We start from the raw sequence: 27,695 nt of genomic DNA, 5'->3' as shown, positions 1-27,695 counted from the left end.
ATGACAAATCTCGATAAAATAGTTAAGAGCAGAGACATCACACTGACAACAAAGGCCCGCATAGTTAAAGCAATGGTGTTCCCCGTAGTAACATATGGCTGCGAGAGCTGGACCATAAGGAAGGCTGAGAGAAGGAAGATCGATGCTTTTGAACTGTGGTGTTGGAGGAAAATTCTGAGAGTGCCTTGGACTGCAAGAAGATCAAACCAGTCCATCCTCCAGGAAATAAAGCCAGACTGCTCACTTGAGGGAACGATATCAAAGGCAAAACTGAAATACTTTGGCCACATAATGAGAAGACAGGACACCCTAGAGAAGATGCTGATGCTAGGGAGAGTGGAAGGCAAAAGGAAGAGGGGCCAACCAAGGGCAAGATGGATAGATGATATTCTAGAGGTGATGGATTCGTCCCTGGGGGAGCTGGGGGTGTTGACGACTGACAGGAAGCTCTGGCGTGGGCTGGTCCATGATGTCACGAAGAGTCAGAAGCGACTAAATGAATAAACAACAACAACAAGGCTTCTCTTGGTTTGGTGCTCAGCTCCCTCTTACCTTCTTGCACGAGAGCTCAGTGTTTTGGGGACCAGATGTGCTGATCCAACCTTTGAAGCGTTCTGATGATTCCTTCAGCAGGCCTTGAATGTTGGCTTCCAAGTCTATGTGGAAATCCTGGACTTCTCCTTGCAGATTTTGTCTCATCAACTTAGGTAGGGAGAGTGGCTGAGCATCAGCTAACAGGTAGGAGTTGCAGAGTTGCCGTATCATGTCTTGGGGAATCTGGAGAAACAAAGATGATCCTTTTAGCAACTCTAGGCAGTGAAGACAAACTCCTGCTTATAACAGACAGCAAAGCTCTCCCTGTCCAGACAACATTTTTCTGGCGTTCACTATATTTGTTAGAGGATGGGTATGGTTTATGAAGATCGATCTTTCTCTCAGTGCCTTGATGCTTGAGGTGAAGTGGGTGGCAACCAAGGAGAAGGCATTTGGGGCTGTGGTGCTCTATTTTAAATTTCTCTCTCTGCATCAAAACTATTATATTTTCAACATCAGGATAAAACTTGTGTGTTCTCTAAAACTTTTATCCCCCTCAAATCCTGCTGTCCTATCTCATTGTGGCAGGGGGTGGGTGGGGATGAGCAAAGAATATCAGGAGCATATGCCAAGACTATATAAATCCAGCAGGGTTGCCCAAGGCATGAAGATCATCCCAGCTGCCCAATTAAAGCCAGCAGACACTTATATTGGGCAGCAGTGATACAGGAAGATGCCGGAGGCAGATGATCACTTTAGTGACAACAGCAAAAGCATCAATTCATACTGCGCAGGAGAAGGCAATGGTAAAGCACTCCTGTATTTTTGCCAGGAAATCCACATGGATAAAAATTATAAAATGATTGACAATATAGTGCTGGGTGATGGGCCCCTCAGGTTGGATGGTACTCAATGTGCTACTGAGGAAGAGGTGAGGATCTTTCACAGTACTAATGGTGTTTATGTTGTGGCTGGATTAAAGCCTTTGGGATGTCTAGTTGAAAAAAGAAAATCTGAAGCTGCAAAGACAGAATTACAGTGGGAACATGGAACATAAGAAGCATGAACGTGGGAAAGCTCAACACAGTGGAAGATGAAATGAAACAACTACAAATTGACATCTTAGGCATCAGCGAATTGAGACAGACTGCGATTGGACACTCAGTCAGAAGATCACATCGTTTATTACTCAGGAAGGAATGGTGTTGCTTTTATAGTTAAGAAGGGTTTAGCAAGAGCAGTACTTGGCTACAATGCTATCAATGACCAATTAGACTTCATGGACAACCCTTTAATGTGATGGTCATTGAAGTTTATGCTCCAGCCACCAATACAGAAGAAGAGGAGGTTGATAACTTCTATCATTGAGTTCAACTTGAAATTGACAGAACATGCAATCAAGATACGTTGCTTGTGATTGGAGACTGGAATGCCAAAGTTGGAAGCACAAAACAGGAAAATGTAGTTGGATTGCATGGCTTAGGAAACTGAAATGAAGCATGAGACCAACTTACTCATTTCTGCCACTCCAGTGATTTCTTCATAGCTAACGCTGTCTTCAAACAACCAAAATGACATACCTACACATGGATATCACCACATGGAGTATATAGATATCAAATTGACTGTATTATTACTAAAAGGAGGTGGAGGAGCTCAATTATAGCATGAAAGACATGGCCAAGTGCTGACTGTGGAACAGATCATGAACTGCTCATGTGCAAGTTCCAAGTTAAGCTAAAGAAGAAGAAGAAAGCTAGTTGATTTCCATGATATGATCTTGAGCATATACCCACCATATCCAAGGAGAACATCAGCAATCAGTTTGAAGTCCTGAACTTCATTGTTAGAGGACTGTAGAAATTATGGAATGAATGTAAAGAAATAATTAAGGATTAATGTGAAAAGACACTGCCAAAATTGAAGAAAGAGAAGAAAGCAAACTGGATGTCAGAACAAACCATGGAAATTGCCAAAAAGAGAAGAGAAGCCAAAGCCAAGAAAGACAAAAATCTCAGGAAGGAACTTAACAAATAGTTTCAGACAGCTGTTAGGTGAGACAAGAAGCAAAATTACAATAACATCTGTAAAGACATTGATGATGGAAAGAGACATTGAAAAAATAAGGAAAGTCTTTCTGAAGTCAGAAGGAGGTTCTAACCTCAAATTGGTATGCTAAAGGATGCCAATGGGCAGATAGTAACCCATTCAAAGGAGATCAAAGCTAGAGGGAGTATAGTGAATACTGTACAACAGCGATGTCAACATCCAAGATACCTTAGAAGATATTCCCTACTTACAAGAACCTCTAGTATTAGAAGAAGTTAGATCAGCATTCTGGTCATTACCAAGTTGGAAGGCTACAGGAACTGATGGAATACCTACTGAAAAATGGCAAGCAACAGAAGAAGACTCAGTCAACCAAGCTATGCCAGCAAATCTGGAGAACAACACAGTGGCCAACAGATTGGAATAGGCCAGAAAAAGGAGACTTAGAGTTGTGCAGGGTTGCAATTGTGCAAACTACTATACAATATCCTTAATTTTACATGCTAGCAAAAATAATGCTTAGGATCATCCAACACAGATTAGAGCCCTATATGGAAAAAGATGCTGGGTGCTCCAGGTGGCTTTAGAAAAGGCTGAGAAACACAAGACATTATTGCTGATGCATGCTGGATAACTGAGAAAGCCAAAGAATGCCAAAAAGAAATCAGAATTTGCTTCATTGATTACAGAAAGGCCTTTGATTGTGTCAATCAGATCAACTTGTGGAATGTGCCTAGAAAAATCCCAGAACATCTCATGACAAACTTCCAAACAGATCAGGAAACCACAGTATGAACAGAACATGGTGAAACAAACTGGCTCCAGGTCGTCCAAGTAGTGAGACAAGGCTTCATACTCTCCCCTTATTTATTCAACCTACTGTATATGCTGAATATATATTAAGGGAAGCTAGATTGGAAGAAGATGAGCATGGTTTCAAAACTGGAGGAAGAAATATTGATAACCTGCACTTGCTGATGGCACTACTCTGATGGGCAAAAATTCAAAAGATCTGCAAGGTCTAGTAATAAAAGTCAAGTAGCACGGTGAAAAAAACTGGACTAAAATAAATATAAAGAAGACCAGACTAATGACAAACAGGTAGAATAACAAGCCTTAGAACTGACAATGAAGATGTCAATGTGGTGGTTTTGGACTGTAAATAAATTTTGATTGATTGATTGATTGATCAACCATCAACAGTAAAGGAAAAATCAGTCAAGATATATGACATAGACTAGTACTTGGTACAGCAGCCATAAAGGACTTGGAAAACTTGAAAAATGTGTCTATACCGATAAAGATCAGAAATACGCAAGCCATGGTGTTTCCTACGACAATTTACGGAAGCAAAAGTTGGACTCTGAAGAAGCAGGATAGGAAGAGTACTGACACCTTTGAACTTTGATGTTGGAGAAGACTCCTGAGAATACTGTGGACAGCTAAAATAACAAACCAATGGATCACTGAACAAATAAACTCAGAGTTCTCACTTGAGCACAAATGACCAGGCTCAAGTTATCCTACTTCTGACACATACAAAGACCTAGCTAGCTCTCTGAGAAGGCTCTAATGCTGGGAGAGGTGGAAGGAAAGAGAACAAGACGACGACCAGCAGCAAGGTGGAGGGACTCAGTGACAGTGGCGATGGGGCACCATTGGAAGGCATGAAAGACCAGGTTAGGGACAGAGAGTCATGGAGAAAGTCTATCTTTGTGGTTGCTAAGTTGACAGCAACTTGATGGCATGTAATGGATAAATCGAAACTTTTTATGTTGATGTGCTATCTTAATTATACTCTTATTTTGTATGGTTCTCTTTTTTAATTTTACTCTAAAACATTCTAAAAACTGAGGTTGAAGACAGTAGAAACATGTATTTAAAATAGTAGTAGTAGTAGTAGTAATAATTTAAAAATCATCTGAGACAGTCTGGGGCTCTCCAAGTTTGCTGTATTGCAACATCCAGAATTCCCTTTGGACCCTAGTGATATCGGACCTTTAAGGTAGATCAGACTAGGAATCCAGTGTCATATATGTCAATACTAATTTTATTGAATAGCTTTAGTAACAGAATATTGCAAGTGTGAATGTTGTTCCCTCCTCCCTCCCTCCCTCCCTCCATCTTTGTGAGAACTAGGGACGTTTACTCAGATTACATTCCTGCCCCAGACTCAAGTCCTCTTTTATCTGACCATTGTCTTGGTAGAGGCTCTTCCTCCTGTCCCTCCAAGCCATTCCCTCTTCCCTCTACAACTGGCTAGGAATTCTGGGAGCTCCAGGCAATTGTTCTGAGCTAAAGGACAACTATTGCAACTGGCACCTGGAACAGCTTCTTGCAGTCAGCAATCATGTGGGAAAGGCCTTGGGTGGCAGCCATGTTTTCATTCAGGTCTTTTTGGTCTGGTTTTCCCACAGTTCCCCTCCTGTGAATCGACCTGTCACATGGATAAAGAGAGGTCAAAATCATCTCAGTTCTTGTTTCTAGCCATTCAGCCCACAGTCAGCAATATGGGAGGCTCAGGGGAAGTTTTCTTCTTCTAGACCTGGCCCCAAGCCCTGACAAGCCAACAATGAAATCTCCATCTGTCTCACAAGCAGTGAGGGACCTGCCCACAGCCATTTTTCACTCTTACTTTCCCAGGTTTTTAAGCATTTTACCTAAAGAAAGTTCTGAGAACCCCCATTAACTTAAAAGTACGATAAATATCAGTTGGCCTAATTAAGGTTGTATAGCTATAGATTTCTGATTTTAATTCATATCAAGTGTTATTAATTATTAATATAAATGCAGCATGTAAACTTAGGGACAGCCAGCACAAGGTGCACACTCCTTTCCCAACAGCAAAGGGCTGTGCAACAATGGAGTCTGATCCCTGTTTCAGTCAGTAACAGAGAATGACTGCTGTTCTGGAATCAGTATTCCAGTGTCTAAAGTGGTGCAGAATAGCATGAATTTTGGTCTTACTCTCTTTATAAACTGTTTCTTTTGACCATATAGCCTCCAAAGGCTGATGCTGGGCTTGCAGTCCAGAAGCAGCAATCTGCTCTCTGTAACCCCTAAAGCACCATCCACCTGGGGTTGGAGCAGAAGGGAACGAAGGGTAAAGGGATCTGACCTGCAGCTGGGAGGTACCACCTCACCTTGGAGAAGTGCTCCCTTTCTTGGAGACGCTGAGGTGGAAAAGGGAGGGGGCGAGGCAGACAGCCAGGTTTCCCGCTGTCATCTGGTTCTCCTCAGAAGAGGCAACATCGCTGAGAAAATAGAGCAGTGTTTGCAAAACCTCCCGGTTCTCATCCGGCATTAACATGATGGTGGCCTGTACAGCTTGCAGCCTCTGCTCTTTGGGAACAACTGAACCATCAGGAAAGAAAAATCAGTATCTGAGCTGTGGGTGGACTGAATGCTAACAACAGCAGGAATTTGCCAATGTCACATTGGACTCTGCTCCATGAATAACCTTTTCACCTCTCTGCAGGTGAAGCAAACAGGCCTGGACCTGCTCAGTCTTGCTCTGCCTTCAGAATCAGGCCAGAGGACTTCCCATCCCTCCCCATGACAGGAAATTCTATTCAGCTATTCTATCTCTGGCTTCTGAGACTGTGCCCAGCCTTACTGGCATAGGTTTCACCCTACTGGGTATATCTTGAAGGGGAAAAAAAGCAGTCTCCAATTCTTAACACATTTTTTAAATTTTTATTTATTTATTTTTATCCCACCTTTATTTTTTTTTTATAAAACTCAAGGTGGAAAACATACCTAATACTCCTTCCTCCTCCTCTTTTCCCCACAACAACAACCCTGTGAGGTGGGTTGGGCTGAGAGAGAGTGATTGACCGAAGGTCACCCAGCCGGCTTTCATGCCTCAGGCGGGACTAGAACTCACAGCCTCCTGGTTTCTAGCCCGTTGCCTTAACCACTAGACCAAACTGGTTCTTTGTTGGATATTCAACCAACAAACCAACTAGAGGGCTTCTGGTGGGGTGGGCAAAACATTCCCTGAACCCACCTGTGGGGTGGCCATGATTTTCCCCAGCTGGTGGTGCAGTAAAACTAGCAGCACCAGAGCTGCAGAACACTCTGGAGGAAAGAGATGAGATACACAGTCACAAGCAGGGACTAGCAAGCTTTTTGACTGTGTGGCCAACAGCAGTGGTCTAGCTGCACACACCTACAGTATGTGTGAAGTGTGTGTGCACATACAAGTATGTACACTCCCTCTTCTCCCCTTCCTAACTCCAAACACATACATTAGATCCCTGCAACCTCAGTGAGCTTGCAGTGATAACAAGCAAAACCAAGGCCAATGCGATTGGAGTCTTATCGCCAGTGGCAGTAGAAACTACCAGTCACATAGAAGCTTCCTGGGAAGACAAAGAAAGCTATCCAATGACAAATCTCTGTCTGCTCCCATGCAGCCACCAACCAGCTGATAAGGAGACTCCTAATGTCTATTTGGTGGGACGCGGTGGCGCTGCGGGTTAAACCACTGGGCTGTCGATCGGAAGGTCGGCGGTTCGAAACCGCGCGGCGGGGTGAGCTCCCGTTGCTCGTCCCAGCTCCTGCTCACCTAGCAGTTCGAAAACATGCAAATGTGAGTAGATCAATAGGTACCGCTTCGGCGGGAAGGTAACGGCGTTCCGAGTCGTCATGCTGGCCACATGACCCGGAAGTGTCTATGACAACGCCGGCTCCAAGGCTTAGAAACGGAGATGAGCACCGCCCCCTAGAGTCGGATTCGACTGGACTTTACGTCAAGGGAAACCTTTACCTTTACTAATGTCTATTTGAGGGAGGGGGGGGAGACAGCAGAGCCTGCACTGGGTTCCACAGGTGATCTCTTAAAACTACATGAAGTTACTATCATGTGCATTGTCAACATCTGTCCTAGGCATTCTCACAAATAGAAACAGCGCCGGTCAAGCACCATCATCTGATATCCACTGGGGGCAAAAGGCGGGGGAAGAAAGCAGCACCTCAACCAGCAATACAATTCTATGAATCAGGGTCACATCTGTGAAAAAGGATAAGCTACTGCTATGGACAGTCCCTACAAGACACTGAACAACCATTTAGCTAAGCTTATTGCTCAAGGCCATATAGTTGACCAATAGGTGGTCAACTAAAGCTCCAAAGCATGGGTCTCCACCACCACCCTGCTCACACTGGTATATCTGCAGAAATGTGTCCGTCAGCTTGCTGGTGAAGACAGGCTCTGGGAGATCACGGAAGTACTGCTTCAAAAGGTCAGCCACATCATAGGCTGATTGCCCTTCATAATTCACATAATCAGGAGAGGCTTCGCTCATTTGTCTGAGGACCTGGATCCGGGACTTCACCCCAGACTTGCGAAAAATGCCAACCTGTCCAGGAAAGAGATATCAAGTAGGTATAGATCTCTAGATTTAAGAGCTACTTTGTGCTGGATGCCATCTTAGGCTAGGGGCCACACAGTTTATGCAATTCAACAAATATGATCCAAGTCAGAAGCCCCAGTTGATTAAATGGCAGCTCCACCTCTGAAGGGAAGTTGGGTGACTCCAAAGCTCTGCCAACCAGTGGTCAGAATGGAGACCCTGGAACTACAGGAACCTACAGTTACTTTATATTCCCATATATCTCTTCCTGCAACTAAACCAACTCCCAGCTGCTAGTAGCCATTCCTATTCTAGTCTCATATGTTCCAGACATTTCCTTCTTTTTCAGTCTACACATCATCCAGAACAAATCAACTATCTTGGCCACGAGTAGAAAAAAATGTCAAAATCTAGACAGAGACAGTATATTATTAGGTCAAGAGAAAGTGATGATTAATTTATAAAATAAATTTCCTCAATTTTCATTATTCTTCAGTCCCACAGAGGGAAATGGATTTCAAAATTGTTGTAATTCTTGAGCTTCCAGGATATTTTCATAGATAAGGTGGTTAAAAATCCAGGAAAAAAGGTGTCTGGGGAGAAAAAAAGCTAGCTTAAGCTTGAGCTATATCTGAAGGAGAAGCATGCAAAAGTTTAGGCATCTCTGGTCAAACTGAATGCTTCAGTTAATCTCCACATGAACAGAAGGTGACCAAACCTCTGCAGGGTACAACGTTAAACACTCTTTTCGCATAGAATGATACATGGAGGAATACTTCACATTTTAGCCTCAGACATTCCGGACTGCAACAGCCTTTAGGCAATGTGGCCAATGGACTCAATGGATTCTGGAAGCTATCCTTCAAAATATCTGAATGGTGCTATCCCTGCTTTAGAGCAAGGAGGCAGGCATAAACCCTCCTTCACCCGTGCTTACCTTGCTGCAATCTGTCCCTCAGTTTGAATCATTTATAAACCAGGAAGTCTCACCCCCATAACATCAACCCGTCCCAACCAGTCAGGTAGAGAAGGCATGCTGCAGACCCTGTCCATGAGAGATTGTCGATTGGCGGGGCCCAGGAAGAGAGCTTTCTCTGCCATGGCACCCACCCTATAGAATACTCTTCCCCCAGAGGTGAGGCAAGCCCCCTCTCTCCTGGCCTTCCGGAAAGGGTGAAGACCTGGCTCTGCCATCTCATGTGGGGTGTGAGGAGGGGTAACCAACCCTGGGGGTGGTTATCACCCTGAAGATGCTCCAGTAAATTAAGAACTTGTTTACCATCTATGCCTTGGAATATATTATTTATTTAAGAATATTGTTTTATTGTATTTTAACTAGTATTTATTCTTGTTTTATTGTAAACCACCCAGAGTCACTCTTTGAGAGAGATGGGCAGTAACTAAATTTGAAATAAAAATAAAAATAAATAGGTAAGTGGGAGTCCCACTTCAGTTCCAAAATGGAGGAACACCAAGCCCTCCCGCCTGCTGCTCATCTCAGATCCCAACCTGAGCTGCAGCAAAGGGGCACAGGCACGCCTCAGCTCCTTTCTCCCACCCACCTCTTCTCCTCTATGGTACGGGAGCTTATGCCCAGGTATCACAGGATCAGGCCCTCCGCTGTCTCCTCTCATCTTCCTTCCCACACGGGTTGCCTCAGGCCAGGGAGAAAATGGGGGCAGGGTTGCCGCCCAGGCTCTGGACTGAATTTTTCCCTCACCTGCTCTAGGCATTGGCTTCGGATGTAGCGCATGGCCTGCTGGATACTCTGGGGCAGGGGCTGTCCCGTCCTTTGGACACTGACAATCAATGGGACTCCAAAGACCATCTTCCCCTTGTAGTCTGGGGGCTTGCTCCTCTTCATGAACTTGGGAACAGTCCTGTCAGAGAGAAGAGTGGCACTCAAAAGGCAAGGTCAGTCCTTCTAGCTGCTTCCATGAGCCTGGGATCGTAGCGCCCCCAGGCACCTCTCTTGTATTTATAGGGGCCACACAGACAGTGGTGTTCAAGAGTTCGTGAAGCCTTTTCCATTTCCAATTCTACTTGCTTGCTTGCTTGCTTACTTACTTAAATTTATCAGCCACTCAACTCCAGTGGACTCATATTTCTGCATAAATATGACCTAAAACATGACCTGTTCTCCACACAAGTGTTAAAACAAGATAAAGAGAACCCAGTTAAATAAATGTCAAAAACAATATATTTGTTCATTGATTTATTGAGGAAAATGATCCAAAGCTACATATTTGTGTCTGGCAAAAGTATGTGAACCTTTGCTTTCATAACTGGTGTGCCCTCTTAGGCACCCATAAGTGCAACTAAACGTTCCCAGAAACTGTTGATCAGTCCTGCACATCGGCTAGGAGGAATTTTAGCCCATTCCCCCTTACAGAACAGCTTCAACCCAGGGATGTTGGTGAGCTTCCTCACACGAACTGCCCGCTTAAGGTCCTTCCGCAACATTTGTTTTTTGTTTTTTAAATATTTAATAACAATAGTAAAAGAAAATACAAACTAAACTCAGAAAGAAGGGAAAGCAAAGAAAAAAGAGAATAACAGGTGTACAGGAAAAAAGAGAAAAGAAAGAAAAGTTTTGCTGACGCTAGGACTGAAATATTAATGATTTATGGATTTGCGTATGAATAAGGGATAGGTTATGAGAAAAAGAGATACTTGCATGTAATGTTATGGGGTGACGAATTATTAAGTTTGTACTTAATATGTTATAATGAAGATCAGAAGCTACTTCTTTATATTTCTTTTTTTTTCCTTATTCTTTTCTTCCATATTTCTGTAGAATTAAGGTCAAGACCCTCCAAAACATTGACTCTTCTGCTTTAACCATTCTTTGGTCATACGACTTGTATGTTTTGGGTATGTATGTATGTATGTATGTATGTATGTATTTTCTATCCTGACTTTATTACATGCCACCACCATGTTTCACAGATGGGATAAGGTTTTTATGCTGGAATGAAGTGTTTGCCTTTCACCCCACATAATGCTTTTCATTCAAGCCAAAAAGTTCTATTTTTTAAGATAGTGTAAGAAATAAAATTAAATAATAAAAGATAGATTTGGGGTGGGCAGAAATAAAAAAGGGAAAAACAAGTAACGAGTCCCTGGAGAAGTCCTGTTTTGACAGGGCCACTCTAGGCTCTCTGTGTCCAGCTGCTGGAATAGAGAACTAACCTTCTAGTCTGTGTTCATGATACAGCCAACCCAAAGAGGGCAATTGGGCCTCAAACAGTCCTAAGGCTGTGTGGGGTTAAAATGCCCCTTTCCTGGCCCATTGTTGTTAGGGTCTTCATGCCCACATGACACACTAACCCACATTTGACTCAGTTTGGTGCATCATATGAACAGAGTTTAGTAATTCTCTGGGTCAAAATCTGTTCTGTACCACAACTGGAATACTGTGTCCACCTCTGAGAACCGCACTCTAAAAAAGCCAGTCTGGCCTAGTGGTTAAGGCACCGGGCTAGAAACCAGGAGACTGAGAGTTCCAGTCCCACCTCGGGCATGAAAGCCGGCTGGCTGACCTTGGGCCGGTCCCTCTCTCTCAGCCCAACCCACCTCACAGGGTTGTTGTTGTGGGGAAAAGAGGAGGAGGAAGGACTATTAGGTATGTTCGCTGCCTTGAGTTATTTGTAAAAATAATAAAGGCAGGATTTTAAAAAATCTAAAAAAAAAGGACATTGACAAACTGGAACAAGTTCAGAGAAGGGCTACCAAAGTGGAAACCAAGTCCTATGAGGAGTTGTTAAGGATCTGGGTATGTTCAGCCTACAGAAAAGATGACTGTGAGGAGAGATGATAGCAAATCTTTAGAAGGAGTGGGCTTATTGCTTTGGCCCAGAGGGCAGAACCAGAACCAGTAGGTTGACACTACAGAGAAAGAGATTTAGATTAGATATTATGAGGAATTTCCTGACAATAAAAATCAATGGAATAGGTTGTCTCATGAAATGGCATCTTCTCCTGCAATGGAGGCTTCAAACCAGAGCTGGATCTGTCTGAAATTGTTCAGCAAATCCTGTATCAAGGAGGCAGTTAGGCTAGATGTCTGAAGTACCTTCTAACTTTGTGTTCCGATGAACCACCTTGAACCACATGCAGCCCCACACAGCAGAGAGGGGCCAAAACGTACAGAACAGAAGCACACCAAGCACCAGGACACGTCGATGCTATCCAAGTCCCAGCAACCAGGGTTCTGCTTTCCCTCAACCCACCTACAATGGCCCCCCACTCCTGGGGAGAGGCTACTGGTTGCTGGCCCACTCACTGCGGGCTGAAGACCCTCCTTTCCTCATGGACTCACCAGGCCCAGGACTGCTTGTGGGGAACGGAGTGCTTCTCCATGAGGGCAGTGAGGAGGAGAAGGGAGCACTTCTGAAGGAGGTTCAGCTGAGCTGCAGACTGGCGGTTGATCTCTAAGGAGGCTGAATTGAAGCTGGGCTGGTGGGAGTTCTGGAAGCTGTGCCAGCGGAGTTTCCTGAGGTAGAAAAGGAGGAGAAGAGCAGTTGCTTATTTATCTAATGAGCAGATATATTTGTTTATTTCTCCTTTTTTCCACTTAAATGAGGACCTGAAGCCAACTTGCACCTATAAGGATAAAATACTTTAAAAAGCACATTGAAAAAGAAAACAAACTATCAGAACATAAAATCACCATGGTGCAGGCTGAAAACCAAATGGTAAAGGGATAAAAAAACAAAAGATGCCCCAAATAAAAACTCAGCCAAATCCAGAAAGAGTTGAAACAGCTTGTCTGAAAGAGCTCAGAAATAGCCACCTTCCAAGAAAGGGGTTTCATGCAGGACTGAGCTCAGCTTCGCGTCATGGGCTATTTGGCTGGGCCCAGCACACACCCGGACACTGGGCACACCACGTGGTGGGGTTGCAAGGAGGCGGCCTTCCTCCTGGAGGAAAGCGCAGTGAGGGCATGCCAAATATTCTCCCTCCGGTCCATGATCTCAAAGCCCTAAAATTAGTAAATGCTCAGGGAATCTCAAGGAGCCAAAAGCATCAACAGAGGAAGCCCTCAGGTACGAAATTAAAACCGATTTTCATTTTCTTTTAAGAAAGAAAGGGCTCTCTGAAGAAGGCAGTTCAGGGACAGCAATGCTCTTGCATTGTTATGCCAGTTCTCTTTTGATTGGATGAAAAATGTGCTTTAGACATTTTTTCAAAGGAAAAGAAATGTTTGCTGAAATTCTCACAGGTGGAGTGTGAAGGCCCCATCTTCCATTCTCCTCTCTGGCTTCCGTTCAGTCCAAAGGGACGGTCTTAGGACCCTTCTCCCGCGGGGCTTCTTCAGGAGCAGATCCCCTGTCATTGCTAAGGGGGAAGACAGCTCTTGAGCAAGGGTCGCAAAATGTCTCCTCCCCTAGAGAAACTTGGAGAAAACATCCACCGACGAAGGGTTCTGAAGGCTACCGGTGTCCAGTCCTAGAAGAGCAGCTCCACCAACGTCCTCACAGGTGACTGTAATTCCCCAGACACCTATTGGGAGAGTTGCTCTGCCAGGCACAATTGCTCCAAAGAATGACTGGATTGCCCTGCTGGAAGCTTCCTCCGTCAAAGAGGGAAGGGAAGGAAAGCACAAGTGGGGCTGCTGTTTTTGACCCAAAACGAAAGATGTGGTGGAAAGTTAAAGTAGCAGGAACACTGAGGCAAAGTAGCCACATGATGCTGAAGTGTTTTATTGCAATGGAAACTAGAGCTGAACATAATGGATTGTGGAAGCATCTGCAGGGGAGTCAAAAAGGTGGCCACAACTGCACAATCTAAGCCCTGGCTCTTTTTTACATGTGTTGATTTGTTTTGACTGCCTCCTTCCACAGACACCCTTGATTGACTGCATAATTTGAACTTAATCATCAACTCAAAAATAATAAGTAGGATCCTATAGTGGGAGAATCTAATGGGAAAAAGCGCTCAAGAAGAATAAGAAATTCTATGGTAGATACTAAAAACACACCTGCAAACAATTTCAGAGGGAGGGAGGGAGGGAGGGAGGGAGATGCCAGAGCAGATACACACAAAGCTTAGTGAAGAACTGAAAACAAATGGGACATATATACAATTTAGAAAAGGGAGAAGTCACTAAGGAAAAATACATACTGCTTGAAACTTCAGTCTGTCAAGAAAGCTAGAGTTCAGAATGGGATGAGGTTGGTGAAGAATACTAACAAAAGCAACAACAGCAAGGGCCGTTTTCTCACATGTTCACACTAAAAGGAAAACAATCATCTGTTTGGTGAGAACAGCAAGATGCTAAAGGTAACAGAGAAAAAGCAAAGCTGCTCAATTCCTATTTTGGTTCAGCCTTTTCCACTATGAAAGTCCTGTATTTGTGAAAAGCAGGTGTAAGGGGCCGATTGAAGCATGAAACGAATGCAAACATGAAAAGGGAACACCTGTTCACACTGAATGAGTTTAAATCTCTAGGAAAGATGAATTGCACCATGGGTACTGAAGAACTAGTCCTGTACATCAAAATTCATTCCTCTGAAGTCCCTTATGCAGGTCTGACTCTTCTGTTCCTTCTTCCCTGGATGTCATGAATTCAAGGATAACAGGATCACTTTCCCCCACCATGCCAGTCACTTCTACATCTTCAACCAATTCCTCCCTATTGGTGAGGGTTAGGTCCAGGATAGCAGACTCCTTTGTTCTTTCTTCCACTTTCTGACAAATGAAGTTTTCAACAGGAAAGGACAAGAATTTGTTGTGCCTGTGACTCTTGGCAAGAGTTAGATGCCAGTAGCAGATGTCAGGATGACTCAAATTGCCATTATCACTATCACATGCCTCTTTGAAAGACTGGTCCTCTGATGCAGAAAGTCCTCATTTATATCTTCTGCCCACCTGTCCACCAATTCTCCAAGATTTCTCAAACATAATGCATATTGAATGCTCTGTCACAAGCCTCTGTCCTGGCTCCTATGCTGTTCAACATTTTAATTAATGATTTAGGGGATGCTTATCAAGTTTGCACAAGAACCAAAACTGAGAAGGGCAGCTAATACTTTAGTGGAGAGAGAGAGAACTTTCAGAAAGATCTAGACAAGCGTGAGCAGTGGGCTGAAATGAATGTGAAGGAATATAACTGGAAGAAATGTAAGATTTGGGTGGCTTTGTCATCCACAATTTAAACATGATCCAACAGTGTGATGCAACTACAAAAAAGGCAAATGTTAATCAGAAGCATATTGTCCAGATCCTGGGAAGTAGCTGTCCATTCTACTCTCCCCTGGGTCAAAGCCTGTTTGGCATACGGTTTTCAGTTCTGGGCACCTCCGTGATGAACTGGAACAAGTTCAGAAAGAGTGAATAAGATGGTGAGAGGTCTGGAGGAACAGTAAAAGGATCTGGGTAAGTTTAGCCTATAGAAAAATGACAGAGGGGCAATATGATAGAAGTCTTCAACTTTCTGAAGGGTTGTCATCCAGACTAGGGAGCAGACTTTAACCCACGAACTAGAACCATAGGTTAAAACTACAAGGAAATATGTTCAGGCTAGAAATTGGGAGGAACTTCCTGACTATATGACCTATCATCCGGTGGAACAGGCTGCCCAATGAAGTGGGAGTTTTCTGCTGGGGATCTTCAAGCAGAGGCTGGATTATCATCTATCAGAGATGGTCTAGTGAATTCTTCACTGTGCAGGTGTAGAATATATGACCTTAATGATTTTTTTCAACTCTGATGTTCAGATGAATGGAGGAGAGCAAATGCTAGCAATTTCTTCATAAAGGGGGAAAAAGGGTCTATTAAGTGATCTACACTCAGTCTGACATCAATATCTGGGAAGATTCTAGAGCAGATAATAAAGAGGTTGTCCTATAAGTGCCTCAAATGTGGTAATTACCAGGCCAATATGGATTTGTCAGTATGCAACATTTCTTGCTCAACTAACCATTGCTGTTTTGATCAGCTTCACTTGTTTGTAGGAATGCTGTAGAATAATATACCTTGACTGCAGCACAGCATTTCAGAAAGTATCCCAGGATATGCTGATTAGTATGCTAGTTAAATGTGAGCTGGATGGCATTGTAATTATGTATACTTGACCCCACGATCCTCACAATATATAGCTAATTCAAAATGCTCATAAATGGTTCCTTATCAAACTAGAGATACCGCTCAAGTACCACAAAGATTAGTCATGGGCCCACTACTCTTCACTATTTTCATAAATTATTTGGATGATGAGGTGGAGGAAATGGTTATCAAATTAGTGGATGAAATAAAAGTGGGTGTGATAGCCAGGAGGCAGAAACAAGATTCAAAATGACCTTGATAGATTAGAGCAGGGTTTCTCAACCAGGGTTCTGCAAGAGGTCACTAGGGGTTCCCTGGGAGATCACGATTTATTTAAAAAGTTATTTCAAATTTGGGCAACTTCACATTAAAGAGGTAAGTTTCATTCTTTATTTTCAGTTTAAGAACACTGTGAATGCATATATTCAGGCCTACCCATGAAACAAATATCATAATTTGGTAACTTCTGGCCTCTTTTTGAGCCTGAATGTGCAGGGGTTCCCTGAGGCATGGAAAATATTTCAAGGGTTCTTCCAGGGTCCAAAGGTTGAGAAAGGTTGGATTAGAGAAATGAGATGAAAATAACAACATGAAGTTTAATGGAAACAAATGAGAAGTTCTCACTTTGGCACGAAAAATCATAGGCAGGTTCAGGATGGAAAATCCTAGTCTGGGAATAGTACCTGGTCTGGAACACTGAGTATAAACTGAACATGGATCAGCAGTTACATGTGGCTGCCAAAAAAGCCAATGCAATTTTGAGCTTCATTGACATCCAAATCACAGGAAATATTCTGCATAGGTCAGAATCCACGACAAGCACATCTCCAGTTTAGGGTGCCATACTTAAAGAAGGATACAGAGAAATTAGAACCGGATGAGGGTAGGCAAATGAGGATGAGGATGAGGATGCATCAGTCTTCTGACTGGGGAAGTTTTCAAAAATTGGAAACTAAAGAAACAATCAAGGGACTAGAAATGAAGGTCTGTGAAGAAAGACTGAAGGAGCTGGGCATGTTTAGCCTTGAGAAAAGGGAAAAGAGGACAGTGAAGGAATTTAAATACAGTAACAATGGGTTAAATTGTTTAAATCCATTAAACAATGGATTTAAATACAGTAACAGGAAAGCAAGTCCTGTTTCAATTTTAGGAAATACGTTCTAAGTGTGAAACCAAAGACCCACCAAAGTGGAGGTTTCCCCTTCCTTGGTCTGGGTGCCTTGTGTGCATTCCCGCACTGAGCAGAGGGCTGGAATGCTCTGGAGTTTCTGTTGTTGCTTTCCTGTTATAATTTCAACTCCCTAGAGGGCACCAAACACCGCCCTGAATTTTAATGTCTCACCTGAAGGACAAATTTCTTCTTATTATTCTTCCTCTCACTGGAATCACTTTCAGACCCAGGCCCTCAGGTAAAGGTAAAGGTTTCCCTTGACATTAAGTCCGGATGTGTCCGACTCTAGGGGGCGGTGCTCATCTCCGTTTCAAAGCCAAAGAGCCAGCGTTTGTCCGTAGACACTTCCATGGTCATGTGGCCAGCATGACTACACGGAACGCCGTTACCTGCCCGCCAAAGCGGTACCTATTAATCTACTCACATTGGCATGTTTTCGAACTGCTTGGTGTGCAGGAGCTGGGACTAGCAACGGGAGCTCAGCCGGTCACACGGATTCGAACCGCCGACCTTCCGATCAGCAAGCTCAGCAGCTCAGCGGTTTAACCTGCAGCGCCACCTTAGTACCTATGGTACTAAGTAAATCAACAAGCCTGACTTTGGTGCAATGATACTGTAGTAATTCAGTATCACATTAAAAAAGTGTTGCTGTATGGGGGGAGAAAGAAAAGCAGGCCATGTCTTTCTTTGGCAGATAGGCTTTCAAGAGAATTCCATGCTCTGTGGCATTTCTGGCTAGCCATAACAAAGTGCTTGCCCAATTCCATATGCTGGTCTATGCAGTGGCTGGGATCTCATGTCACCTTGCCCATGGGGGTAAATGACATTATGAGTAAATTACGTAATTCACAGATTTGTGGGATGACTTGTCATTGCAGGCTGGAATGGATGTGTCTGACCATGCCCTTAATTATTCATCACAGAATTTCCTCCTTCATAACGTCCTGGAGCAGAACCCAGGACAGAGGGACAGAAGGCATCTTACCGATGTCTTGCTCAGGCAGCCTCTGGCTCATTGGTCTCCTGGGACCTTTGGTTTGAGAGCCTGACATCCTGCCCTGGGCAGGGAGTGGGACCTAATGTCTCCTCCTTCATTTCTAGTCCTGCATGAGTGTCTGGCAATAAAAAATGTCCCTGTGCTCTTGAGGCCAAAGAACAAAATCGCTTCTCATGTGTGACTTCTAAAACTAACAAGAACTCTGTTGTGCTCCATTTTCTTGGTGGCAGAAAACATCTGGCAAAGTGCAATTTTAAGACCAGACCTGTATGCTTTAAAATTAAATACAATAAAAAATTAACCAGAGGGGAATGAAGGCCATGTGGCTAAGAATGTAAGTCAGAAAGTGCCGCTCAAATCTGGCTTCTTTATATGGCAGGGATGCCCTTTGAGATGAGGCAAAGACTCCCTTCTGCTGTCATTCAATTTGAATAATAGGCCACAAGCAAAAAAAATGTACTAGAAATAGGTGCAGCTGGAACCATATGACCTCATAACATGTGCCTTTGCTGTGAACTATCAATAAATTAAGCATTCATTAAGTTGGCAGATTTTTCCAGCTTAGTTTAATTAGGAAAAAAATAAATAATAAATAATTTTTTTTAAAAATGGGGGGGGAAACAAGTTAGGAAAAAGTATTATATTTATAGATGGAAATCAGTTGTGAAATGTTTTAAATCTTTTTTCTTGTTTTTTGTCTAACACAAATGAAAGGTGAAGTACTCTGCCTCTAAGAGACCAGTAACAGCCATGTCACTCTTCTGGTTTATTATTTGTGTATCTTTTTGAATTTTTAAATCTTCATCCAATTCCATCTGTAAATCTATTATATTTCCATCTCTTCCTTGTAAGCTATAATTTTTAAATCCATCTGTAGTTTCAGTTTTATTCAGTGGGGCTCGTTCCTCTTCAATAACACCTTCTGATTCCACTATAGAGTTAAATAACTCCAAAACCTCCTGCACCCGCTCAGTAAACTTCTTCGTTAAAGGAGCCATCTGGTGCCGAGTGTCCAATCTTCAAAGGTATCTTATCATTATCCAAGTAGAAACAAGGGAATTTTCCCAGGGGAAATGATCCTTTCAATTAACTTCAAAATCTTAAATCAAGTCTGTCTGAGCTGCTAATCCGTTTAAAACTTTCTAAAGCCAATAGTAATCAACTGTAATCACCCTTTTGCTGTATATTCTGAAAAAAAAAATCTGTCAAAACTTTAAACTCGTAATATTCTTTCTTAATGGACTGAAGAACTCTACCAGTGAATACAACCAAACCAGTGGTTCTGAAGGTTTTCAATCTTTAACAAACAGTTTAAAAAAAGTAAACTCCAAAGTGATTAAAAAGGTGAGGTTTGGTCGAAAGGTTACATTAACGGCTCTGAGCTTGGTGGAATCCCATGACTCCCAGCTATTTGCAAGAGACCACAGAAATATCAGTTTCTGCCATCTACTCACACACACACACACACACACACACACACACAGACAAAACCCAGCTGTCCAGAGTACATGTGGGTAATCTCAAGATCTCTTAGTCCGGAGAGAATTTTCAGCAGTCTGGATCCAGGATCCAGCTGTCTGTGGATGTCAGTTCGCCATTCCTCACAGGAAGCAACTCTTTTCTTTTACTGGATTTACACAAGGGATTTGCTGGAGTTGCCACAGTGGAATTACAAAAGGGGCCGGACAAAGACGGCAAGAACTTTGGGAGAAAAGGCAAAGACAGTATGAGAAAGCAGATGTCAGAATTTTCTTTGAGGAATTTAAAGATCATTGGGAAAAAGAAGAAAGATTACCAGTCAGTTTATTTGTTCAAGGTTAAAAGAATGACTTGCTGTTTCTGGTGATGTGTAATGGTTTTTCTGTTTGGGACTGGACGTTCACTATTGGGAGAGAGGCAATAAGGGGGATCTATTTAAATAAAAATGGAGATATACATATAAAAGGAAGTATTCAAATTGGGTGTAATAAATAAGGTTTGTAATACTTATGTTGTTATTTCTGATAACCCTTACTGGACTTTTGCTGATTAATATGGAGAGATGCGTTTTTAGAGACAGGTTTATAGAGAACAGGGTGAGGTATTAAATGAAGAGGTATTTGGTTGTATTTTAAGAGAGAGTGATGTTGTTAATGTTGATCATACAGTACTTGCTGGCTTCTTTGTCTATCTTTTTCTCCCCCCTTTTTTTCTTTTTCTGTACTTTTTAATTTTTAATTTTTTTTAATGTATTTCTATATTATGTAGTTCTACCTGTGTAATATAACCTTTAATAAAATTATTGGAAAAAACAGTAAGAGACCAATAACAGCTCAACAGTTAGGTCCATACTTGAAAAGAATTAGATGGGTAAACCCTGACTGCCATCCATGGCATTGCAACTTTCCCTCTTCAGAGGAAGACACCCCTTCACTGGAGTGGCTTAGTTATGGGAGACGAGAAGATTGATCAGGATCTAGTGACAGAGTGCAAATCAGCCACAGTTCTTTTTTTTTAATATAAGAATTTTATTAAGTTTCAAGCAAAGATAAAAGCTACAAAAAAACAAAGAACTACAAAAGAGAGAGAAAAAAACTAAAAAGGTACAAAAAACACAAGAGAAAAATCTTTCAAAGTTACAGAAAGATGTGACTTCTGACTTTTAACAGCAAGGATATACAAAAATTTTCCATAATCAATCCCTTACTCTATATTAAACCAAATCCACATTATTTCTATAAATCATTCCACTTTGGCACATTATAAAAATCACTAAGTACAGTTACTCCCTCCCCTTATATTAAAAGAAAAAAAAATCATATAAACCCGCTCCCCAAAGATAACATCTATTTAATTATTTCCTTCCTACTGAAGGTTCAGATCAGCCGATTCAATGTGTAGGAAAATGCTAGTATCTTCAAATTTAGTACAAAATTCATTTCTGTCCACTATAATAAAAATCAAACTAAAAAACACATAAATTGTCTGCCATTATACTTAATAATATAACAATTTTAACGATCTTAATCTTAATAAATCCAAAACCATCCAAATAGACATTTTTATACCTCATTAATCTTAATCCAAATCCAGCATCTCAATAGAAATCCTGATCGCACTCATAGGAGAAATTTTTCTATCACTGTTGAATTCCTCAATTTCATCCACAACATCCCCAACCAGATGACACATTTTGGACCTCATATTTTCCACAATGTTCTGAATGTCTTGCATAAAAACTTGATGGGAGTCAGAAAGAATCTGTTTAAAATCTTGGTGGAAGTCAGAGAAAGTCTGTTTGAAATCCTCCATGTCTCACGCAGTAGATTATGGCGCCCCCCAGGAGCTTAGCCAGCGAAAGTCGAAGATATGGAAGGGTTCCGGAAAGCGTTTGCACAAAGTGAGAGTGAGATAGGCAGACAGTTCCCGAGGGAAAGTAGAAACAGAAAACTGAACAGAAGGTTCAGATCAGCCGATTCAATGTGTAGGAAAATGCTAGTATCTTCAAATTTAGTACAAAAATAATAACAAGGAGACAATTATTTACTCTCAATCCTGCTTAATATTTGGAGGGAAAATGTAGTCCAAAACTTATAAAGAATTTTAAAAAAACAATACCAAAAATAATAAGCACCAAGAGAGCCCACTTCTCCTTGCTGTAGAAAGCCTCTCATAGGGTATGCATACTTAAAAAAATATATATAAATTGGGTGATTTAGAAACAGGATGGCCGGTCTTAGTGTCCCTTTAAGGCTACAGCACGGCTTGGAAAATGGTGACGTCCCAGCCTCCCAGCTGCTCTTACCAGTCGAGCATGAAACACTGTTTGCAATCTTCTGGCTGCAAGCTTCCATCCGGAGAACAGATGGGGCGATTCCAGGTGTTTTCCTTTTTCCGGAAAACACTCCTGGGCTTCAGGAAAACCTGCCTGAGCTCAAAAAAACTGTTTAGTCTGCCAATCCCCACCAGAAGTCAAATCAGCCACAGTTCTTGATTCCCAGTTTGTCAACAATTGTAATGTGATATTCTCCAGTTGAAAAGAAGAAACCTGGGCCAGTGCCTTCTTCTTTAGTTCTGAATGCACGTCTCTTGCATCTGGTAAGGCTGGCAGAAACTGGAGCCCCAGTACGACCCGATGTCCGGAGCCACACTCTCCCCTTCCCCCAAGGCTATGGCACAGCCTACTCCAAAAGTTGATAGTGAGTTGTATGTTTAATAGGAAAAAGGGCAAATCTACTCAATATTTGAAGAATAATCATATCACTATTTTAATTTGGTTTTAATTGAATTAAAATTTGATCAAACCCAAGACAGTGATTGTCTTGGAGCTACCTATTCTTTTTGCCCTTGCCCAGCCACAGGGTTCTAGGGAACAGCCCCCGGCAATCCATTCAACATCCACACCCAGTCTTGAATCCAAAAATGCCTCACCCACCCCCGTCTTTGGTACCAACACACCTCCCAACTCCTGCCGGAAAAACTGCCAAGCCAGTCCTCGAGGAGTGGGGAAAGGTTGGTTTTAGGCTGGGAAGCACCTTTGGCACCACTGCAGCTACCCCTCTCTCTCAGTCCAGCCTACCTCACAAGGATCTTGTTGGGACAAAATTAGGGGGGACATTTATTCAAGCTGCCTTCAATTCATGAAGAAAAATTGGGACAAAAATACAATCCATCAATCAACAATTAAGCTCTGTTGTAAATAACTTTTGTAAAATGATTTGAATCTCAGAAAATTATTGAAGTCTATTATTGATATTTCATTACATTGAATTGTAGATAGTGGTTTCCCTGTTTACATGCAATTCTAAACATACTCCCAAATCCCAATTTCACCCTAAAGAAATTCCTGGAACTATGAGGTCATTTCTTATGGTCTCCAAGACTATGACTATTTCTACCCTGAGAACAGACAGTATATTCTGCAAGCATCTGCACAACAAATTGGACACAAGAACTCCCCCCAAAATAGAACACCGGCACATCATCAATGGCCACTGAATGAGGGTGAGGGAATTCTATCCCAATTCTGAACAGTGACCAGGTAGACCCAGTGGGTATTTCTATCTTCAGGTGAGGGGAGTGGAAGATGTAAAATCTGAAATTATTACCATTTATTAAATTTATAGGCTACACAACTCCATGCCAACTCTGGGCAGCATACAGAGGGACTCTCCAAGGGAGAGAAGAGGATCACAAGATTCCTAATTACCAAAATGTTGCCTCCAAACTCCTCCTAGCCTTACCTGCAAGGCCTTGTAAGAGATGCACCTACTCCAGAGTCTCTCCGTTCCCGCATTTCTATGTCCTCAGTCTCATTCAGTGAGTTGGCAGTGCTCTCAAAGTCGCTGGTGGAAGTACCGATGTCAGACATGGAATGATTCTCCAAGTTCAGGTTGGTGGGCTCCTCTCCAGAATCTGTCTCCTCGTCCCTTTCCTCCACCCCAATAGTTTCATCCTCCATGTTCAACCTAACTGCCTTTGACCAGAGCTCTACTTTTTGCTGGAGTCCCCAAACATGCTGCAGGATGTCATCTAGGTTTTCATAGATCATTTCCTGGTCCAGATCAAAGAGATCATCTCCACTGCCAAACTCAGGAACATTATCATAAAGGCTGGTGCAGCTACCTGTGGAACTGCTTGAAAGCCTCCTTGGATGGTATTCCAGGGCATGAGAAGAGTTGTCCACATGGATGCTACTGCTGATGCCTATTCCACCTGCCAAAGGACTTGAGGCTTTGGAGTTAGATTTCCAGTCTGCCAAACAGCTGTTCTCCAAGGGGCATAAACTTTCAATGGAGAGTGATTTGGGGAAAGTGCCTGGCTTGTAGTCCCCTGGGATGTGGAATAAATAATCTCTTTTAAATGCAATTTGGTAATCCCACCTTCTGGCATCCCATTTCTTGTTCAGAGTTGTTTCATAATCCTCTAAAGAAATGCTATCATGTTTGGGCTCACAGTGCAGCTTGTTTTCAACTGAGGCCAGAGGCTGATTAGTCCAACAGCCTGTTGAGAGAAGGGTTTTAGTGCTGTAGAAAGAACATGAAATTTCATTTCCTACTGCAACCTCTGTCCCAGAGACAGGTTCCCTGGCATCCTTTGAGGAGTTCCAACTAGACATAATATGAGTTCTATCCCCATCGTGAGCTTTAGCAGAGTCCAATTTCTCCTTGTCCTTCCTTCTTAGAGATTCAATTCTTTTGAGGAAACTCCGTGTTTGATGTTTCTTCGGTTTTTCCTTGCTGTTTTCATTTGAAGTCCAGGCTTTTGGTGAACAGTTGCTCAAGCTTTGGATAGAGTTGGTTAAGGTTGGAGAGTTCTGGGTGGATGATGAATGGGGTGGCATGACCACAACAGCCGAGGTCCCACCAGTACTGCTGGTGACGTGGAGTGAAGTGGCCTCCAAGTCAGCACTGAGGTCTGTGAGGATATTTTCCTGGCTGGAAAATTTCCTCATCATGGAGTCTTTCTGCAAGTTCTCTCCAATATATTCATCTGAGTCAATTCTGGAACACCTTTTGCTGTTTCTTTGGAAGGCCCATCGTTCACTAATAGCACAGAAGTCTTCATCATCCAAGTCTTCATTCTAGATCAAACACAGAAATCAGTCATTGGACAACTAGGTGGGCGGAGACTGGATCCAAAGGAGCCATGGCCTCTTTGCACATTCAAAAATGCTATTTTATGAACTCAACTAGATGACGGCCAACTGATTCAAAGAACTAATCCAGAAGAATTGTACACTGGATTACGCAGCCCATCACTTACCTCTCATTCAAAACCTAACTGTAAGAGAATCTTCACAGTAATTACTGAAAGTCCAACTCAAATTGGTGATGCTTTTGAAAAGGCAAAACACATCTCTTTTAATTATTTATATTCATTTTAGTCTCCTTTCCATACAAATAATCTCAAAACTTCTTAATCATAATTTAGATCAAGGAACTACACAGGTGCTGAGCTGCTCATGATATCTTCTTTTGGAATATGGGGACTCTCTTGAATTAAATTTTAAAAACTAAAAATTAAAATGACAGGAATTTTCTGAGAATTTGGCAATCCTTATAATTGGGGGAAGGTGCCTAGAAAAATGGTTGATCTTTGATTGTGTTGCAGATTGGGCATATGATACCAAAGATTTTTGTGTGGATCAGTCTCCCATCTGCACCAATTTCTGGAATACTGAGATTTTTTGGACTGGATATGATGGGAGGATAGTTTGAGGAGGGTGGGGAAAAGGAACTGGCTAGGAAGAGGGATAGAAAGAACTACTGGACTAGAAAGGAAAGCAAAAGCCTGGGCACAGCAACATGACACCAGAGAGGACAGAATATGAACTCAGCCATCATGGATACCTGTTCTGCAAGAGCCTACCATGGGGTAAGCAGGCCCAGTCTGTCTCATTCTGGCAGCAGCTGTCCAAGGACAGAGGCTATGGCTCTGCCACCCTTGTGCTTTGCCCCTGGTACAAGGTTGGTTACCTCTATATTCATGGAAAGATAAATGTTTTAAATATTTAGGCACAATGTTCCAAGCCTTTAGGAACAACAAGGCTTGTGACATTTATAATGCCAATATTGTCCATGACAACGTGGCTGCCATTTTAAGATTCCATTGGAGCCAGGCAGGATGCTTTATCTCATCTGATATTAAATGTTTCCATGCAAAATCTGCTGCCCAACAATTATATGTGATGGAACTATGATTCTGGAGCCTGACTCCAGGATTTTGCTATCAATTCTATTTAAATGACTAAATAGCAGCTGAACTTTAAAATACGGTTTCCCTAACTTAAATCTTTACATTTAAATCTAAATGATGGGCACAGGCAATAAGAAAAATGCCCTGAATTAGTCTGTCTCCTGAGTTTCTGCTAAATGTGGGTTAGGATCAGGTGAAGGAATTAATTAGACCATGGACTGGAGACACGGGGTTACAATATGAACAAAGGTTCCCCAGGGAAATATAAAGGTTTGCACCTGCAAAACAGGAGTATTGTCTTACTCCAATTATAGATGGCTTTTTCTAGGGCTTGCTTTAATTCTTCCACTTCTGTCATCTTGGAGGACAGATTTTAAAAAATGCTGGTATCATGGATCAGGTGGACTGAATCTATACAACAGGATGTTTTAGGCTGCAATTTGAAATGACAGCTACTCCAGTCATCACTGAAGAATTTCCCAGATCATAGTAAGAAATTTTATGTATGTTATCTTACACCTGACATGAACCCTAGAGTCATCTATTACAGTATAGGCAATTTTTTCCTACTTTCTGACAAGGGCATACCATGAGAAGGTCACCATCACAGGGCAGAATGACCACCTGAAGCCACTGGTGATTTTGCTTCCATAGGAAGATGGCTGAATTTTTAAAATGTTTTCTGTTTTGTTAATTAGATTGGATCTCTGTCCAATGACCATAGTAAAGTTCAGGGAAAGTGCTATGGATGCCACTGTCCTTACTTACACCAAGACTGGATTACTCCTCCTTGCTCCCCACCCCATCCCAAAAAATTAGGTTTTCTGGAAACAAGGTTCCAGAATGCAGCACCTTCATTGGTCAGAAGAATTTGGAAGGGAAGCATAGGGCGCACGCACACACACTGAGCCAGCTTTGGCCTGAGCAATTGTCTAGCAGGTCTCCAAGTGCTTCAGAGTGGGAACATGGCACCAGTCTACAACACCTTAGTATTAGCAGCTGCTTTCAGATATTGCAGACAGGGGCTACTTTTGTGTGCTCACATGCTCTGAACCATTTTTTTAGAGACAGAATGTGAAGTGGTTCTGCACAGCCAGACTGCTGAGTCTAGGATGAGAAGAATCTTCTTTGTGGCCAGCCCTCCACCAGGGCACTCCTTCACAGGGAACTCATCTTGTTTATTCCCTTCTGTCATCTTGCTTTGATGGTTTTGTTCTTGCTGATTTCTCCTTCATCTGGCTATAATTTAGATCAAGGAACTACACAGGTGCTGGGCTGCTCATGATATCTTCTCTTGGAATATGGGGACTCTCTTAATTTTATGCTGGCTCAAGATTTCTGAACTGGATTCTTTTGACTTGAGAGTTTCATTAATTGTTTGCCACACTTGCTGTGTTTACACAACCTGCTTAACCTGGACAGTTTAAAGACCTAGCTAATTCGTTCACATGAATTTGGTTAGCATTAACCTTAATTAGAGGGGTATTAGAGTCATGGTCTCCAGCATGTTTGTTTCAATGTACTGTAGTATGCAATCTCAGGAAACTGGTTAATTCAGGAGGAGTTAAGTACAACATGTGTACAGAGAACTATATTCTTCAGTAAAAAGGCAGGGTATAAGTTATCTACCTCTTCAGGTAAGTAGCTACAGCTTTAGCTTCTGCATCTGAGGTCCACAGCCCACCCACAGGGCCTGTTCCACTCTCTACTCCAGGGACCTCTATTTCCCAGGGTCTTAAGAAGTGCAGCCCAGGACTCTCCAGCTTGGCTCCCTAGGTGTTGCTCTTGGAAAGTGGTCATGACAACTCAGATGGCACCTGGACAAGTGGCTGCGCATGTGGAGCCAGGGCCCTGGGGGCAG

The 27,695-nt window shown here is 42.5% G+C and overlaps 1 protein-coding gene across 1 annotated transcript in view; it reads right to left on the bottom strand.

Moving 5' to 3' along the window:
* Positions 1-27,695, bottom strand: part of STARD8 (StAR related lipid transfer domain containing 8) — an 80,861-nt gene that overhangs the window by 15,571 nt on the left and 37,595 nt on the right. Inside the window, exons 3-9 of the mRNA XM_063313739.1 lie at positions 23,380-24,719; positions 12,262-12,435; positions 9,661-9,820; positions 7,748-7,946; positions 5,727-5,937; positions 4,906-5,020; positions 553-777 (exon numbers count right to left, since the gene is read on the bottom strand). Coding sequence (XP_063169809.1) covers positions 553-777; positions 4,906-5,020; positions 5,727-5,937; positions 7,748-7,946; positions 9,661-9,820; positions 12,262-12,435; positions 23,380-24,719 — 2,424 coding nt within the window. The remainder of the gene's footprint in view (positions 1-552; positions 778-4,905; positions 5,021-5,726; positions 5,938-7,747; positions 7,947-9,660; positions 9,821-12,261; positions 12,436-23,379; positions 24,720-27,695) is intronic.

Source organism: Candoia aspera, chromosome 12 (assembly GCF_035149785.1).
Source record: "Candoia aspera isolate rCanAsp1 chromosome 12, rCanAsp1.hap2, whole genome shotgun sequence".
Lineage (NCBI taxonomy): Eukaryota > Metazoa > Chordata > Lepidosauria > Squamata > Boidae > Candoia > Candoia aspera.
Note: the sequence above shows the minus strand (reverse complement) of the source record. Positions and strands in the feature narration are given on the sequence as shown.